The 19,285-nt window shown below is 38.1% G+C and overlaps 1 protein-coding gene across 1 annotated transcript in view; it reads left to right on the top strand.

The window, feature by feature from the left end:
* Positions 1-19,285, top strand: part of SLC44A5 (solute carrier family 44 member 5) — a 144,331-nt gene that overhangs the window by 63,932 nt on the left and 61,114 nt on the right. Inside the window, exons 13-15 of the mRNA XM_036754157.1 lie at positions 5,946-6,058; positions 7,167-7,298; positions 15,315-15,414. Coding sequence (XP_036610052.1) covers positions 5,946-6,058; positions 7,167-7,298; positions 15,315-15,414 — 345 coding nt within the window. The remainder of the gene's footprint in view (positions 1-5,945; positions 6,059-7,166; positions 7,299-15,314; positions 15,415-19,285) is intronic.

A 19,285-nucleotide genomic window follows, 5' to 3' on the forward strand; every position in this document is an offset into this window, starting at 1 on the left:
AACCAATAGACTAATTTCCCTAATGAATATTGATGCAAAACATTTAAAACAAAATACTATCAAGGAGATACATCAATGCATCACAAAAATCATACACTATGACCAGGTGAGATGTATACCAGGAATTCAGGGCTGGTTCAATATTGGGAAAATTATCAGCCTAGTTAGCTGTATCAATAACAAAACCAACGAACATTGTATGATTATCTCAATATATGTGGAAAAACTTTTTGATAAAATACAACAATCATTTCTATTAAAGTCCCTAAAAGCATAGGAATTAATGGAGCTTTCCTTAAAATGATAACCAGCATCTCTCTAAAATCATCAGCAAACATTATGTGTTATGAGGATAAGCTAGAATCCTTCCAAGTAAAATCAGGAGAGAAGTTACGATGCCCATTATTACCACTATCCTTCAATATTATTCTAAAAATGCTAACTATTACAATGAGAGAAGAAACATTGAAGGAATTATAATAGGCAATGAGGAAAGAAAATCCCCTCTTTGCAGATGATGTGATGGTATGCTTAGAGAATTGACTAAAATTGAAATAATTAAGAACTTTAGCAAAATTGCAGGTCATAAAATAAATACACATAAATCATCAGCATCTCTATATATTATCAACAAAATCCAACAAGAAGAGTTAGAGAAATCTCATTTCAAATAACTTCAGACTGTATAAAATTCTTGCAAATCTACCTGCCAAGAGAAACCTAGGAACTATATGCACATAATTACAAAACATTTTTCTCACAAAGTCAGATCTAAAATTAATTGCTCTTGGGTAGGCTAAGACAATATAATAAACATGGCAATTCTACCTAAATTAGTTTACTTATTCAGTGCCATACCAATAAAATTTACTAAAGAATTATTTTATAAAGCCATAAATAAAATAAAATTCATCTGGAAGAACAAGAGATCAAGAATATTAAGGGGATCAATGAAAACAAAAGAAGGAAGGTCACTTAGCAGTACCAGATATCAAACTGTATTACAAAGCAGTAATCATCAAAACAATCTGGTACTGGCTAAGAGAGAGTGATGGATCAGTGGAATAGATTAGGTACACAATGATCAGTAGTAAATGACTATACTAATCTAGCATTTGACAAATCCAAAGCTCCAAGATTTGGAGACGAGAAATAGCTATCTGACAAAAATTGCTGGCAATACTAGAAAACAGTTTGGCAGAAACTATGTATAGACCCCATCTCACACTGTCTACCAAGATAAGGTCAAAATGAGTACCTCATTTAGACATAGAAGGTAATATCATAGGCAGATTAAGGGATGTAAAGTGGATAATTTTGATTACAACAAATTAAAAAGGGCTTACATAAACAAAATTAATGCAGCCAAGATTAGAAGGAAAGCAGGAAACTGAGAAAAATTAACAGCAAGTTTCTCTGATAAAGGTTTCATTTCTCAAATATATGGAAAACAAAGTCAAATTTACAAAAATAAAAGTCATTCTTCAATTGATAAATAGTCAAAGGATAAGAACAGACATTTTGAGAAGAAATAAAAACTACGTATGGTCATATAAAAATCAGTATTGATTAGAGAAATGCAAATTCAAACAACTCCAAGGTACCACATCGTACCTATGAGATTGGCTAATATGACAGAAAAGGAAAATGACAAATATTGGTGGAATGAGGGGACAATATGGACCCTAATGTTAGTGGAGATTTTAACTGATCCAGCCATTCTGGAGAGCAATTTGAAATTATGCTCAAAGGGCTATAAAAACCATGCATAACTTTTGACCCAGTAATACCACTATTAGGTCTGTACCCCAAAGATATCAGAGAAAAAATAAAAGGGCCTATTAGGCACAAAATAGTTGTAGCAGCTCTTTTTGTGGTGACAAAGAATTTGAAATTGAGGGGATACCCATCAATTGAGAAATGGCAGAATAAGTTGGGGTATATGATTGTGATGGGACACTATTGTGCTATTAGAAATGATGAGCAGAATGCGTTCAGAAAAACTTGTGAAGACTTACATGAATTGTTGTGAAGTGAAATGAGCAGAACCATTAATTGTACAATGATTAACTGTGAATGACTTAGCTATTATCTGAAAAATACAATGATCCAAGATAAAGAACTTACAATGAAAAATACTATCCATCTCCAGAGAAAGAAGTGGCAGAGTTTGAATGCATATTCAAGCTTATGTAAAGAAGCACCTTTATTATTATTATTGGTTTGTGTTTTCTTTTGCAACATGGCTAATATGGAAATGTTTTCCTTGACTGCATATGTATAATCTATATCAAATTATTTCCCTTTTCAAGGAGGGGAGAGATGTGAGAGGGAAGGGAAGAATTTGTGATGCAATTTTTTTAAATGAATGTTAAAAATTTTTGTTTACATAGAATTAAGAAAATAAAATAAAAATTAAGTGATTAAAAATAGGTAAAGGGATCTATTACATTCTTCCTCTGACACAAATATTGTGTTGATGTCTAAACCTGGGAGAGTCTAAATAGAGAAAGAAAACTAGACCAATTTCCCTAATAAATATTAATGCAAAATTTTCAATAAAACCATATCAAAGAGATAACAGTAATATATCAGAAATATCACCCACTGTGAGCAGACTGGATTTATACCAGGAAATCAGGGCTGCTTTAATATTAAAAACAACTATAAACACAATTGATGATATTAACAAAAGCAGCAGGCTCATACAAGTACTTCAATAGATGCAGAAAAAGCTTTGGGCAAAATACAATCCCCATTCCTATGAAAACAACAGAAATAAGAATAATCAGGGTTTTCCTTTAAATGGTAGGTAGTATCTATCTAAAAACAAGACACACTGCGTATCTGCAATGGCGACACTCTAGAAGCCTCTTCAATAACATCTAGGGAGAAGCAAGGGTGTCCATTATGATTATTACTGTTTAATACTATACTAGAAATTCTAGCTATAGCACTAAGATGAAAAACAAAAGAATACGTACAGTCAAAGAGGAGACAAAATATCACGTTTTGCACATGGTATGACAGTTTACTTATTAAATCCTAGAGTTAACTAAAAAACTAGTCCCCATAATTGACCACTTCAGGAAAGCTGCAGGATATAAAATAAATTCACACAAATCAACAATGTTTCTGCATAACTGCAACAAACCCCACCAGAAAGAGATAGAAAGAGGAATTCTATTTAAAATAACTATAGAAAGTATAAAATACTTCGGTGTCTGCCTGCCAAGACACGCACAGGAACTTTATGAATACAAGTACAAATACTCTTTAATAAATCTAAATAACTGATCTAAATAAGAGATCTAGAAATATGAATCACATGGGTAGCATGAGACATGACACATCATGCTAAAGTAATAAAACTAACTAAATTAATTTATTCAGTGCTATACAATCAAACTACCAACATACTATCATAGAGCTAGAAAGCAATAACAGCAACAAAACTTGTGTGGAGAAACAAAGAGTCAAGAACATCAATACAACCAATCTTCAAAATGGAAAGGAAGCTAGTCTGGTGATCCCTGTATCCCAGAGCCATCATCATGTTTAAAGATGGTGCTGGGTACCTGTATCCCAGAGCCATCATCATGTTTAAAAATGGTGCTGCGTACCTGTATCCCAGAGCCATCATCATGTTTAAAAATGGTACTGGGTACCTGTATCCCAGAGCCATCATCATGCTTAAAAATGGTGCTGGGTACCTGTATCCCAGAGCCATCATCATGTTTAAAAATGGTGCTGGGTAGGGTGAGTGCAATAGGTTAGGTACACATGTACAGAAGCGTAGAAGCACAGATGCCTACTTTTTGCTAAATCCAAAGATTCCAGCTATTGGGTCAAGAACGAACTGCTTGACAAAAACTGTTGAGAAAACTGGAAAAAAGTCTGGCAGAAGTGCAGTCAAAAACAAATCTAATCTATACAAAGATAACTCAATAGGCATATGATTTTGACATAAAGGCTGACATCATAAGCAAATCAGAGAAATATGTAAAACGATCTGGTATATGGATAGGGGAAGAGTTTATGATCAAAAAAAATATAGAGAGGCTCACAGAAGGTAAAATGAACAATTTGGATTACATAAAATTAAAAAGTTTTTTTTTTGCAGAAACAAAATCAATGCAGGTAAAATTAGAATAGAAACAGGAAACGGGAAAAATCTTTGCAGTGAATTTCTTTGATAAATGTTTAATTTCTAAGATATATAAGGAACTGAGTCAAATTTATAAAAACAACAATAAATTAATTCCCTAATTCATAAATGGTCAAAAGAAATGAATACATATTTTTGGGGAGATAAAATCCAACGTATCACTAGTCATGTGAAAAATGCTCTAAATTGCTAATATTTAGAGAAATACAAATTAAAACAACTCTGAGGTGCCACCTCATATCCATCAGATTGGCTAAGTTGACCAAAAAAAATCTAGGAAAATAGGTAATTTAATGCCCTGATTATGGAATTGTGAACTTGTCCAACCATTGCCACATAATTTGGAACTCTTTCCAAAAGCTATTAACCTGTGCACACATTTTGACCCAGCAATGCTACTACTAGGTCTATACTCAAAGAGAACAAAGAGAAAAAGGACCAACATGTACAAAAAATATTTATAACAGATCTTTTTGTAGTGGAAAAGAATTGGAAACTAAGGGGATGCTCATCAATTGAAGTGTGGCTGAACAGCTTATGGTATATGAATGTGATTAAATACTATAGTGCTGTAAGAAATGATAAAGGGAATGGTTTTGTAAAAATCTGGAAGACCTATATGAACTGATGCAAAATGAAGTGAGCAGAATCAGGAAAGGAGTTTGTAGAATAATAATAATGACAGTATGGCAAGGACAACTTTTAAAGACTTAGAAACTGATCAACTCAATGACAAGTCATAGTTCCAGAGAACTGATGATGAAGCATACTACCCACCTCCTGAGAGAGAGAGAGAGACAGACAGAGAGAGAGGAGAGACACAGAAAGACACACACACACACACACACACAGAGAGAGAGAGAGAGAGAGAGAGAGAGAGAGAGAGAGAGAGAGAGAGAGAGAGAGAGAGAGAGAGAGAGAGAGAGAGAGAGAGAGAGAGAGAGAGAGAGAGAGAGAAGGACCATGAGGAGGAGGAAGGAGGAACTCACAGTGTGCTAATTGAGGCATCTCCTGTTCTGTCCTCTTTTCTTTCTTTTTATGGACATGGCTAAAGCAGGAATTTGTTTTTTAGACTATCTATCTATCTATCTATCTATCTATCTATCTATCTATATTTGTAATGGGCTTGTTTTTCTTGTCTTCTCAATTGGTGGGGTAAGGAGAGGAAGAGAATTTGGAGTTGAAAATAAAATAAAATTAGACTTCAGAAAAGACTTAAATGCAAAATATATGGAAAGTATATGGGGGGGTGTTAAAGATGGGTGGGCGTAGCAAGTGGGAGAACCAGGAAAAGTATTTTCTAGATGGTGGAACATGAAGATGAGCGGGGAATTTGTTCCAACAACTGAGGCCATTGTGGCCTGAATGGCCAGATGGTAGAAGGTATAGCTATTAATCACAATGGAAATTTCCTGGAGTTGATTATATATTTTTCAGTGATCATTTGTGATGACTGCATATTGTGAGGAGCTTGTTTACTCTAGGGTAATGAGGACTGGTCCATGGGTCACTGGTGACCAGGCTGCAATGCTGGGGTAAGCTCACCAGTTCCTAGTTAAACTGCAGGTGCCCCATGGCATATCTCAGTATCAGGATGAAGAAGCTGAGTCCTGGGGTGGCTGTGAATCAGAAATACCTATTTTGTCTTTACAGAACTTTTATTTGTAGAAGAATACATTGTTAGCAGGTAAGTTTCCTGAGACTGAGCAATGGATGTTTTCATAGGCTTCTTCTCAGACATCCTTAATCCTCATCTTCATATTTTTCTCCCTTTCAGCGGGCTATTCCTTGCAATGATCAGTAGCTTTCTGTTCCTGTGGTTCCTGAGATATACTGCTGGTGTAATCTTATGGTTCATTCTGTTTGGTATGGTCATCATTATAGCATTTGGTAGGTATCTATCCACTCTTACAACAAGTCTCAGAACCACAGGTTTTGAGGATCTGGGGCTGTGGATAGATTTCAGGGGTTGTCTGTATAGATTTGGGGGGGTCTTTGGATAGGAAAAATAATCCCATCTTTATGTTTACTAACCTTTGGCTTCCTTTGCCAACCTCTGCACTTTATTTTATGCATTTATCAGCATTACAATGAGAAGGGCTCCAGAGGCTCCACCTAATGGCCAAAGGGCTCCAGGACATGAAAAAAGTTCAGAACTCCTGCTCTAAACATTGTCTTTTCCCTTTATTTGCTGGCATCATTCAGCACAGGGCAATGCTGCTGGTGGCATGACTATTATTCACAAGGAAAGAATAGTAAAAAGGGGGATAGCAGGAAAAAAACTCAGCTGATTTTGTTTATAACTACTTCAATCATGATTATGAGGGGTTTCTAATTTTAAAAATACTAAAGCTCCCAAATATTTCCTTATCTACAAAGTAGGAAGTTTGGGGACTCCCCATAGCCAACCTGAATCAGTGTCACAGTCAAGAACTCAATCAACAAGCATTTTTAAAGAGCATTTCTCATGATCTAGGCCCTGTCACAGTAGGTGCTTTATTGACTGACTGACTACTGAGTCCTGGAGTTACAAAGACAAAAGAGAAATTATACCTGTCCTCAAGGAAGTTATATCCTTATCAGGAAGAGAACATGTGCATGAACAGTGTTGACTTTCTCTCTAATTTGCAATAAGAAAAAATAAAAATCCTTTTTTTGATGTTTCTATTATAGAGATGCAAGTAGGAGGTGATCCTCCTGCCTCCCTCTCTCCCCACCCCTGTGATGAAGTTTCAAAAGTACACTGTTCATGGTTGGACGATTGTGGAGCAGTGATAGGGAATAGGAATGTCCTGAAAAAATATCCATTGGGTAGAAATATCTAGTGGAAATATCGTAGAGCACTTGGCCTATTAATTTCAAATAAAGTATATAACATGGAAATAAACATTAGGCCCATGCAGGAATATATCTGGTAGGAAACTTTCATGAGAATAGCACTCCCCCTTTTGGTATTCCAGAAAATTCTTGGCTTATTGGCTCTAATTATTTTTTAAAGGAATATGGATCTGTTACCGCGAGTATGATCGTCTTCAGTCAAAACCAGGGGCCCAAGTCACTTTCTATGATGTTGGCTTTCAGTCTGATTTCCGTGCGTACTTGCAAGTGCCGCAAACCTGGTTAGCGTTTAGTAAGTAATTTTTCAAATCTTTGTTAAAGATGTAATACATCATGCACCAAGCTGTGCTGGAAGCTTCCTGAGGTCATAGGACCAGAGAACACCCTCGGCAAGGACACTTGACACAATATCAGCAACCAGTGTGTCCCTGACTTTGCTGAGGCATCTCAGGATCCCATCAGTCAGAAGTCACGTGACCCTGGAATGTCAACCTTGTTGGGATTTAGCTTCATCATTTATAAAGCGGGGACACTGAACTCAATTGTCTCTCCAGTTCCTTCCAGTTATCACATCACATGATCCCTGTGCTTCCATTCTCTCCCTTCTCCTTATCTAGTCTCACCCATCCCCCTTCCTTAACCTGGGTTTTCATCCACATGGGGCCCACCAACCACAAAAAGTACTTACCCTGTTCATTCAGATCAGCACTTTCTTTGCAACCTGTAGCCTTAGGACAGGAGATCTTAACCTTGGGGTCCATGAAAATAGACCATATGTGCATGATATATGTGTGCATATATACACTCACATGCATATATATATATATATATACATACATACATATATATATATATATATATATATATACAGGCACACACATGTAACACATATAAAATAGAGAGGGAGACAGCATTTCAAAATAATTTACTTCCTTTTGGATCCTGTATATTTTATTTTATGCATTTAAAAACTTATTCTGAAAAGGCATCCATAGGCTTAACTAAACTGTCAAAGGGTTCTATGAAACAAAAAAGGCAAAGAATCTCCATCTTAAGAGTTCTCTAGGACATTGAAAGACTGTGAATTGTCCAAGGTCACACAGCTGGTATGGGTTAGAATCAAGACTTAAACCCAGGTTTTCCCTTCCTTTTTGATGCCAGCTTTCTATCTAGAACTCTATGATGTGTTTCTGCTTTTGAGTGTTAACAGGATTAAACATAGTTACGATAATACTCCCTCTGCTCAAATGAAATAAAGTTGGCATAATAAGTGAAAACATTGAAGTGCAATTGATCTATAATGGAAAATGATGCTATATTTTCAATGGCCACAGACTTTGTAAATGACATTGAAAGGGTTTGGGTATGAAAATCTCATCATAATTCACCTGATATTCATATGAGGAGTTTTTAATGCATTGGGCATCGAAATTTCTTACCTTGATAAAATAAAATAATTAATTTATTCTTATCCTTAATAGAGCCCTTTTGTGACCAAATGTTATTTCAAATTTTTCATTGTAGAATTAAGGAGTACTATGTAACCAAAATTAATCTTGCATATTCTAGTGTTTATTAAAATTATAGAACTGGATAGAAAACACTTTTTACAAAGTTAAATGAGAGATAGCAGAGTAAAGGCAGGGACTGCCTGAGCTCTCCCAAATTCTCCTCCAAAGAATTTTCAAACAATGCCTCCAAATGGATTCTGGAGCAGCAGAACCAACAAAAGAACTGGTTGAAACAATTTTCCAGCCCAAGACAATTTATAAGGTTGGCAGGAAAGGCCCGGAATGGAAGGAGGGGAGCTCAATCCAGTGCAGGCAGTGCCCCAGCAAGCCACTAGCAGCACTTCAAAGAGACTGAATTGGTAGCAGCAGTTTCTCGAGCTTTCAGCTCTAGACAGCAAGGGGATCAGGCACCGGGTCAGAAGGAGATCAGAGGGGAACCTTCGCTGGCACTAGGTGTGAGGCACTGTTGGATTGCCCATACTCAGTTCCAGGTCATAGGCCCAGGGTGAAGAGGAGTACTAGCAGGAGTGAGGAACCTGGTCACAGTTCCAGAGTGGAAAAGAATACTTGTGGTTACCCACCAACCAGAGGACAAGCCAGGAGAGCAGTGACCAAACCTCTGCTTAGATCATGCAAACTTGGAAGAACTGAAAACTTATAGACCCTCCCAGAACTAGTTCTGAAAAGAGCAGCATGAAAAACCTGAAGTTTAGGACAGTGTCCCCTTTACCCCAGGAGCAGAGCCCAACTTTAACATAAAGCTAAAAGTCAAGAAATAAGTTAGAAAATGAGCAACCAACAACAAAAGAGAACCTGACCATAGAAAGTTATTATGGTGACAGGGAAGATGACAACACAAACTCAGAAGCTAAAAAAATCAAAACAACTACATCCGAGTCTCAAAGAAAAGTATGAATTTGTCTCAGCCCCTCTGTCCCCTCCCCACCCAAAAAAGAATTCCTGGAAGAGTTCAAAAAGAATTTTAAAATTCAAATGAGAGAGGTAGAGGAAAAATTGAGAAAAAATGAGAGTGATGCAAGGAAATTATGAAAAAGATAGTCAACAGCTTGGCAAAAAGGCAAAAAATACAGAAGAAAATAACACCTTAAAAACAGAACAAACCAAATAGTAAAAGAGGCACAAAAATCCACTGAAGAAAAGAACTCCTTAAAAAGTAGAATTGGCCAAATGGAAAAGAAGATACACATGTTCGCTGAAGAAAATAATTCCTTAAAAATTAGAATTGGGCAGGGGGAAGCTCATGAGTCCATGAGGCATAAAGAAAAAAATGAAACAAAATCAAAAGAAGAAAAAAAGAAGACAGTGTGAAATACCTCATTGGAAAACAACTGAACTGAGGGCAGGTAGGTGGCACAGGAGATAGAGCACTGACCCTGAAGTCAAGGGGACTTGAGTTCAAGTCCAGCCTCAGATGCTTAGTATTGTGTGACCCTGGGCAAGTCCCTTAACTGATTGCCTCCATGGAAAGAAAAAGAAAATCAACTGAACTGCAAAATAGCTTGAGGAGAGATAGTTTAAGAATTACTGGATTGCAAGATCAAAAAAAGTTCTCAAACATAATATTTCAAGAAATTATCAAGGAAAACAGCCCCAATACTCTGGAATCCAGAGAGCAAAATAGAAATTGAAAGAATTCCTCCATCAGCACCTGAAAGAGATCCCAAAATGGAAACTCCCAGGAATATTTTGGTCAAATTCCAGAGCTCCTAGGTAAGAAAAACATATTGCAAGCAGCCAGAAAGAAACAATTCAAATGCCATGGAGCCACAGTTAGGATAACAAAAGATTAAGCAATTTCCACATTAAAGGACCAAAGGGCTTGGAATATGGTATTCAGGATAGCAAAGGAACTAGGATTAAAAGCAAGAATCACTTACCCAGAAAAACAATAATACCTCAGGGGGGGAAATTGGTATTTAATGAAATAGAGGATTTACAAGCATTCCTGATGAAAATACCAGTGCTGAATCGACAATTCTATTTCAAATACAAGACTCAAGAGATGCATAAAAGGTAACCAGGAAAGAGAACTCATAAGGAATTCAATCAGGTTAAACTGTTTCTATTCCAACATGGGAAGAGGATACTTGCAATTCCCAAGAATTTTATCATTATTAGAGCAGTTAGAAGGAATACATACATGTGTGTATGTGTACATGTATGTATGTATGTATACATGTGTGTGTGTATATAAATATATATGTATGTATACAAACATGACTTGAGTGTGAGTGGACTATGATGGTATGATGGGATAATATCTAAAAAAGAAAATTAAGGGGTGAGAAAGATGGATGCACTGGGAGAAGTGAGAAGGGAGAGGTAGAATGGGTTGAATTATCTTAAATAAAAAAGCCATGAAATAGCTCTTACAGTGGAGGGCAAGATGAGGCATGACAGACAACACTTGAATCTTATTCTCATCAGAATTGACTCAGAGAGGGAATAACATAAACCTTTAGCTGGGTATATATTATATCTTACCCTACAGGAAATTAGGAGGAGAAGGGGGATAAGGGAAGGTATAGACAAAAAGGATGGCAGATTGGGAGACGCTGTGATCAGGAGCAAAGTTCTTTTGAAGAGGGTCAGGGTGAAAGGAGAGAGAGAGGGGGGGGGCAGAGAGACGGAGAGACAGATAGAGAGAGATAGAGACAGAGAGACATGGAGGAGGGGAGAGGGAAGGATAAACATGAGAAATAGGATGGGGGAAATACATAGTGATCATAACTGTGAAAATATTTTTATTGCAAGTTTCTCTGATAAAGGCCTCATTTCTCAAATATGTGGAGAACTTAGTCAAATTTATAAAGATACAAGTCATTGCCCAAATGATAAATGGTCAAAAGATATGAACAGGCAGTTTTCAGAAGAAATCAGAGCTATAGTCATATTAAAATGTTCTAAATCACTATTGGTTAGAGAAACACAAATTAAAAAAAATCTGAGGTACTACCTCACACTTATAAGATTGGCTCATATGACAGAAAAGGAAAACAGCAAGTGTTAGAGGGGATGTGGGACAATTGGGACATTAAAACACTGTTGGTGGATTTGTGAACTGATCCAACCATTGGATCCAACATTCTGGAAAACAATTTGGAACTATGCCCAAAGTGCTATAAAACCCTTTGACCCATCAATACCATTACCAGGTCTGTATCCCAAAGAGATTAAAAAAAAATGAAAAGGTCCTATATGTGCAAAAATATTTACAGCAGCTCTTTTTAGTTGTGGCAAAGAATTGGAAATTGAGGGGATGCCCATCAATTGAGGAATGGCTGAACAAGATATACAATTATGATAGAATATTATTGTACTATAAGAAGTGATGAATAAGATGCTTTCAGAGAAACCCAGGAAAACTTATGTGAACTGATGCAAAACGAAATGAGCAGAACCACGGGAACATTGTACATGCTAACAGCAATATTATACGATTATTTACCTATTCTCAGCAATACAATGATACAAAACAATTCAAAGACTTATAATTAAAAAGGCTGTTCACCTCCAGAAAAGAACCTGATGGAGTCTGAATGCAAATCAAAGCATACCATTTTTTACTTTATTTTCTCATGTTTTTTTTCTTTTTGGTCAGCACTTTCTTTTACAACATGACTGATAAGGAAATATTTTCTGCATGACCACACATGAATAACATATCAAATTACTTCAAGGAGGGGAAAGGAGAAGGAAAGAGAGAGAGAATTTGGAGTTTAAAATTTTAAAAATGAATACTAAAATTTATTTTTACGTGTAACTGGAAAAAAGACATACGTTTTTAATTTGATTTTTTTGCAGGGGGGAAGACAGGACAGTTGGGGTTAAGTGACTTGCCCAAGGTCACACAGCTAGTAAGTGTGTCAAGTATCTGAGGTCGGATTTGAACTCAGGTCCTCCTGACTTCAGAGCTGGTGCTCTACTCACTGCGCCACCTAGCTGCCCCTCCAAAAACACATTCTTTAAAAGTTTAGATGATCCATAGTGATAATGTAAGACTGTAATATATAGAATTATTCTTTTGGAAATATTTTGCACCCAACATTTCTTTTTTTAATTATGCAATTTATGTATATGCTCAACTAAATTTTCTTTAGAATAGATTTGACAGTTTCATTGAACTCTATGTGATATTGCAAAAACCTACTCTTCCTTGCATCAGTCTAGTTTTTCAAAGGCAGTTAAAACCAAATATTTTTCATTGGGATGAGATGGATATGCCCTCAGCAGGGCTAAGGACTCTCAGGGAAATGCTCACTTTGCAAGCATTCTTGTTTCATCAAGTCTTGCACAAATAATTTCCATCAAGGAGAACCTCATTTACCCGACATCAAAATATTACTATAGGACTGCATTCAGCTGCAGAAAGATCTGGCAAATACATTTTACACTAGGGGATAGGATGTGGGCCTGTAGTTCCATTGATGTAGGAAATTCCAGGTGAGGAAGTACACTCCACCAATGCAAATTGGTGCCTTCTCTACAATGAGGAGTTTTAGATTTGCCTGAAAAGCTGAGAGATCCAGGGATTTTCCCAGGTCACATGGTCAGTATGTGTCAGGGGGAGGACTTGAACCCAGGCCTTCCTTACTTTGGAGCCAGCTCTCCATCCATTACAACATGTTGTCTCTCCTTTTATCTGATGATAAAAAAAGCTCATAACACTTTTATATTATAACAAGAAAAGTAGTAGTCCCAGGACAAAGAAAACTGCAGGAAGTGTCAGGAGATCTGCGTTCTCATCCTAGATTTATAAATACCCAGCTCTGTGATCTTGCACCAGTTGTATATTATCTGTGGGCCTCAGTTTCCCTGGTTGCAAATGGAGAATGCTGAATTAGATGATCTCCAAGTCTCCTTCTAGCTCCAAACCTCTGGCTCATATTAAAGCTTAAGGAGGAAGGGCAGCTTTTACTGTTCAATAGATGCCTTATCTCACAGGGAATAGAAATTTTCATGTTCAGTGGCTGTTTCTCATTCATGTCAAACCAGAAAGTAAAGGAATTCTGACATATCTAATTTCCTTGAGCTAAATGACCAACTTGTCCCAACATCCACAGGTAGTGATTTCAGCCTAGCACTTGCTGGTTTTTAATATGGCCATATTAAACTCTCTCCTTTGGTACTAATTTCCATATTTTAAGGGAATAAATTTGCATAAAATTAAAAAATGCGTACTTAACCAGAAGGAGACCATTGCACTAGAGGGAGAGGATTCATTACCAAACATTTATTTCATATGCAGCATGACATTCCCACACCTTTGAGAGATTAACCAAAACGTGAGATAATATTGGGGGGGAAAGAGAGGAAATGGACAGGAATGGTGGTCCAGAGTGGTTTGTAGAAGGCATTCTTCTTCCTTTCCTCCCCCCTTATTGGTGGAGTGGAGTGCGTGCTGGGCCTGGCACCCAGAAATACCCAGGCTGTCACATCTGTGCTTTGGTATTTCCATAGTGATGTGACATTGAAGGAGCTTCTGAGGTCTAGTGGCTTTTCTCCAGTGGGGATTCTAATACTCTTCTTCATGGGGTTGTTGTGAGGATCACACACTATAGAAATGACACCTGGTGGCTTGCATATCTTCAGTCTCTTGAGTGATATTAGGTCCATGGCACATTTTGAATCTTCAAGTGATAAAGAAATGCCAGCTGGTCGAGTCCCCACCCACTTCTTAGGTGCTTTCTGTGCGTCAAGCTTTGTGCTAACGACTGGGAATAAAATGCGAAAACCTCTGCTCTCCAGAAGCTCACAGCCTAGTCGTTCCCTGCTCCCAATCAATAAATCAACATCCAACGGGTACTTAAACAAGATAGCACGCAAGGTGGTTTGCAAACCTTAAAATACCACAAAAACAGGAATGATTAGGAAATGTTCTGTCAGTAAATATGGTTTCTAAGTAGCCTAGAGCACTGGACTTGGCGTCGGGAAGACCTGAATTTGAATCCTGCCTCACATGCTTACTCGCCGTGTGATCCTGGACAGGGCACCTAGGTTCCTTCAGCCTCAGCCTCCTTATCTGTGAATTGGGAATGGTCGTAATAATACACACACCATAGTGTTATTCTAAGATCAAGTGAGGTATATAAGACATTTCATAAACACCAAGAGGGCTACGTAAACGTTGGCTGCTGCTATTGTGCGTCTATCCCAGGCCAGGCACTGTACTAAATGGTAGGAATATGAAGCTACAGTTCAGAAGTCTTTGCCTTCAAAGAGTTTACATTCTGTGGGGAGGGGGCAATGATATAAACACATTGATGTCTATGTGAGGTCCTTATAGCACAGGGAATGGCATAGTGGGTTAGAAGCTAACTTTAGCTCAGAAAGAACCAGGGCCAAGTTTTGCCTTTGGCAAACTATCTGTGTGACCCTGGGCAACTCACCTAACCTCTCTGAGTCCCAAGTAACTTTCCTAGGCTATAAGTTTCAGATGAGTTGCTGATGTGCATTGGTAGAGGGAGTTTCCACACTAAAGAAAACACAGGCCTGGACCCCTCAGAAATGTTCCTGCAAATAATGTAATTATTTTCCTCTGTCTGAAGTGAAGAATGCTCCTAAAGGTCTCTGCAGAGCCAATTGGCTGGCTGCTGGATAGATTTTCTTGGCATCTTTGACAGTAGCATCTTGAGATGTGATTTGGTTTTTGCATAGAGGTGAGGCATTTCATTGAGCGGAGACTCCATGGCAGGTAGGATTATGAAGCTGACCCCCTAGGGGAGCACCGAAAGTCTGTCTGGGGGTCATGACTTCAAATGTGTGCTCTTTTCTAGTGATCTTGCTGTGCATTGTGGAAACGTTTGTTCTCCTCACGATTTTGTTCCTGAGAAAGAGAATCAGCATTGCTGTCACCCTGCTGAAGGAAGGGAGCAGGTAAGTGGCTGGTCGTGGGATGCCAAATGAGAGCCATTGTCCTTAATACAGACCACGGTTTGGTTGGACGATCAGCCATGGTCCAAGGAGACCATCTGGGTGTCAGGGCCTGGATGAGAATTTAGAGTACCATACCTGGTCAGAGGTTGGTAGAATAATGTGATAACCAGCAGTGTGTGGTTGTAGGTAGAGCCATCCTCAGTTAGGAAGACTCAAATCCATGTCCTGCTTTAGAGATTATGGGCTGGGTGCCCCTGGACACGTCATTTAATCTCTTGCTGTCTCAGGAGACTCTCCAAGTAGCGTAACAGGTGCCTATCTGCATTGGCAGACCAGGATGACCAGGATATTATTAAATCACAGATATGCTTCAGGAAAAAAAATAATAAATTGAGCCAAGCTGAGCTGCAAGAGAAGAGACCACAGAAGTTGTTGTCTAACTCCAACTCAGAATATACTTATTACTTGTGTGACACCAGTCAAGTCACTCCATCTATCTGGACCTCAGTTTCCTCATCTGTAAAGAAGCTAGATAAGAGAATGTTAAGATCCCCCCACAATTCTTAAATCTTTTTAACTACTTTGAAGATAAACCTACAAAGCCTATGAGAAGCCCATCCAGTTGTTTTCCGAAATATCTCTGATAATAAGGAACTCGCTTTTTCACAATTCCATTTTCAGACAGCTCTGTCATTAAATTCTTGTTCTGACCCCCTCCCCCCCATACCAACCCTTTCATACCTCCCTTATTCCTGGTACTTCCCTTAGGGACCAAAGAGAATAACATCTATTATTCTACATGATAGCCTCTCAAATACTTGTAGTTAGCAATCAGCCCCCCACTAATTTCTTCTCCAGGCTAACCATCCCCCAAACATTCCTGACCAGCATACTTAGGAGTTCCTTTACTGTCCTGATTTACCTTTCTGGACACACTCCGGCTTGTCAGTGTTCTTGTTAAAAAAATGTAATGCTCTAGACATCGTCTGAACTTATAATGGGAAAATGTCCTACCTTTTCCTGGAAATTCTATATTGATTAATGGAATGCAATATCACAGTAACCTTTTTGAATATGATATCCCACCACTGACTCATATTGCATTTACAATCCATTACTGCTATCTGGCTATAACTCCTTTATTTTTTATTTTCCAATTAAAGAAAATGAGTTAATGCTATATGTGGGTATTATATAGACATGTATCTATATATATATTATTTATAGCATGTATATATATAAAATACAAATTAATATTGTGCATATGAACCCGCTGGAATTGTTTTGGATTCCAACCGTCATCCAATGTAGCAGCGTCATCCCTCTCAGATTCATACCATGCACATATGTGATAAGAAGTCTATAAATGTACGTATCCAAAGCAATTGATTTTTTAAGATGTTCACAGGAGTAGCACTAATGTCAGCAGCCAAAGGGCAAAACAGGTCACTGGCCATGGCGCTGGTACAGCTCGGTCTTCCGCTGTTATGACAACTAGAATCTTCAGGCAACAAATTAGCCATTGAGGCAGCTGATCACGGACAAGTTTTATTTCCTTTTTTTTGTTTCTTTTTTCTTTTTCTTTTTGAGAAATGCAAGGCCTGATCCCATTGTGATAAAAACATGGGAGCTCTGATGTGCTCTGTTTCAGACCTGGGCCAATTCACTTAAACAACCTGGTGCCTCTTTGCCCCACCCACTCAGGGCTCATCATAATAATGTTAAAATGAGTGTCAACACTCAGGCAGCATAGCCCACTACAGCTCAGATCCCCTGAGCTCAAGAGATCTGCTAGCCTCAGCCTTACTAGTAGGTTCTACATTAAAAGACTATAGGTCTTGGAATATTGTATTTCAAGGAGCAAAAGAGCTGGGGTTGCAGCCAAGAGTAGCTTACCTAGCAAAGTTGAGTATAATTCTGAATGAAAAAAATGGAAATTTAACAAACCAAAAGACTTTAAGATATTTGTGACAAAAGACCAGAACTCAATGGAAAATTCAATATAGAAAATTTGCTACAGAATATTCACTAAAAGATCCAGAAGGAAATATAAGGAAAAAAATCAGACTAATTATAAGAGACTTAGTGAAGTCAAACTGTTTATTTCTTATATATGAAAATGTAAAAAATCAGTATTCTTAAAACTGTCATCATTACTTGAGTAATTTGAAAGAAAGCTTGAGACTGAGTGGTGCATGATGGTAGCTGGGATAAGAGGCTTGTGTTCCCATGCCTTGCTGATTATGATAACAGGTGGGTTGTCACGTACATGCAGTAAAGTAGTCAGAAGGGCCAGAGTCAATGGATTGGGAGAAACAGCTTTTACTAACTGCTTGCACTTAGAGCCACTGATGATCACTCAGCTCCAACCATGCTGTCCATGTGTCTATTCTCAGCCTGAGACATGACTATATGCCCACCTCTTCTTAGCTTCTTGATGTCCATCTCCACTCACCAGAAATGTGTGCTAGGAATGACTTTTTACCTTGGCTTATATGAATGTCTTTACTTCTTGTCTAGTCCCCCAAATGTAAAGTTTTAAAGGATTTCCTTGTTGTCAGCAGCAATGTGTTCACGGTGTTGATGCCATGGTCTACTCTTTACTCCAGGGCAGATATCGCTGGCAGGGCTTCTAGCCATTTGCCAGCTTTGTTAGTCTGTTCAGAATTGTCCAAACCTAGGGTGACAGCAATTAGAACCAAGATCAATTGAATTGTCAATGAAGTTCCAAGGGGAAATCCCAACTCAAACATGAGCTGTGATCCAAAGGTCAGAAACAGGGGCATTAAGAATGACACGGTCAGGCCTATGCCCACAAGGCCAGTTGGTACAGACAGAGTTCAGGATGGAATACATTCTCATGTCTTGGTGCCTGTTTCTCATTTGGCAATTTCTAGTTACATGCTGAGTTTTAGTATCAAGTCTGTTTCAGGGTGTTCTTTATTGACCAGCCAGTTAGACAATGAGCATTTGTTAAGTACTTACTATGTACTCAATCCCATAACGCTAAGTGCTTGAGATACAAAGAAAAGCAAAAATAATCCCTGCCTTCAAGGAGCTCATAATCTAATGCAACAGATGAAACAATATACAAATTACTGTGTGTAGATGGAAGATTCTAGGATTAAGAGACCAAAAAAGGTTTCTTGCAGAAGGTGGGATTTTTTATGAGATTTTCAGGAATCCAGGAAAGCCATGAGGGCGAGATAAGGGAGGGCATTCAGGAGTGGGGAACAGCCCAAAAAAGAGGCTCAGTATTGAAGACAGAGTTCTGTGTGAGGAACAGCAAGATAACCAGTCCAACTGGATCCCTGGGTATGTGGAAGGGAGTCAGGCATATGAAGATTGGGAAGATGAGAGGGGTCTAGGCTAGAAAGAGATTGAAATTCTAAACAGAGGCTTTTATATATGATCCTTTATGTCTGCCTCTGGTTTTGAGCCCTGAAAGAAATTGGAACTAAATCCAGGATAAGTTGAACCATTTGTAGGTTGATAGTCTGGGATGAAGGTTGGCAAACAATCTAGTCAGGTATGACTCCTGCCTGAGATCCAACATTCTGAAGCCCTGCCTTTATCTCAACCAGTCAGTAAATATTTATTAAATGCCTAGTCTGTGCTAGGCACTTTGAGATACTAGGCATTAGAGATACAAAAAGGCAAAAGACAATTCCTGCCCTCAAGGAGCTCACAATCTAATAAGGGAGTCAACAAGAAAGGCATATGTACAAACAAACTGTATATGGGATAAAGAAAAGACAATTAACCCTGGGAAACACTGGAATTGAGGGGCTAGAGAAGGCCTCCTGTAGAACATGGGATTTTAGCTGGGACTTAAAGGAAGCCAGAGAGGTCAGTAGTCAGAGCAGAAGAA

Source organism: Trichosurus vulpecula, chromosome 4, assembly GCF_011100635.1.
Source record: "Trichosurus vulpecula isolate mTriVul1 chromosome 4, mTriVul1.pri, whole genome shotgun sequence".
Taxonomy (NCBI): Eukaryota; Metazoa; Chordata; class Mammalia; order Diprotodontia; family Phalangeridae; genus Trichosurus; species Trichosurus vulpecula.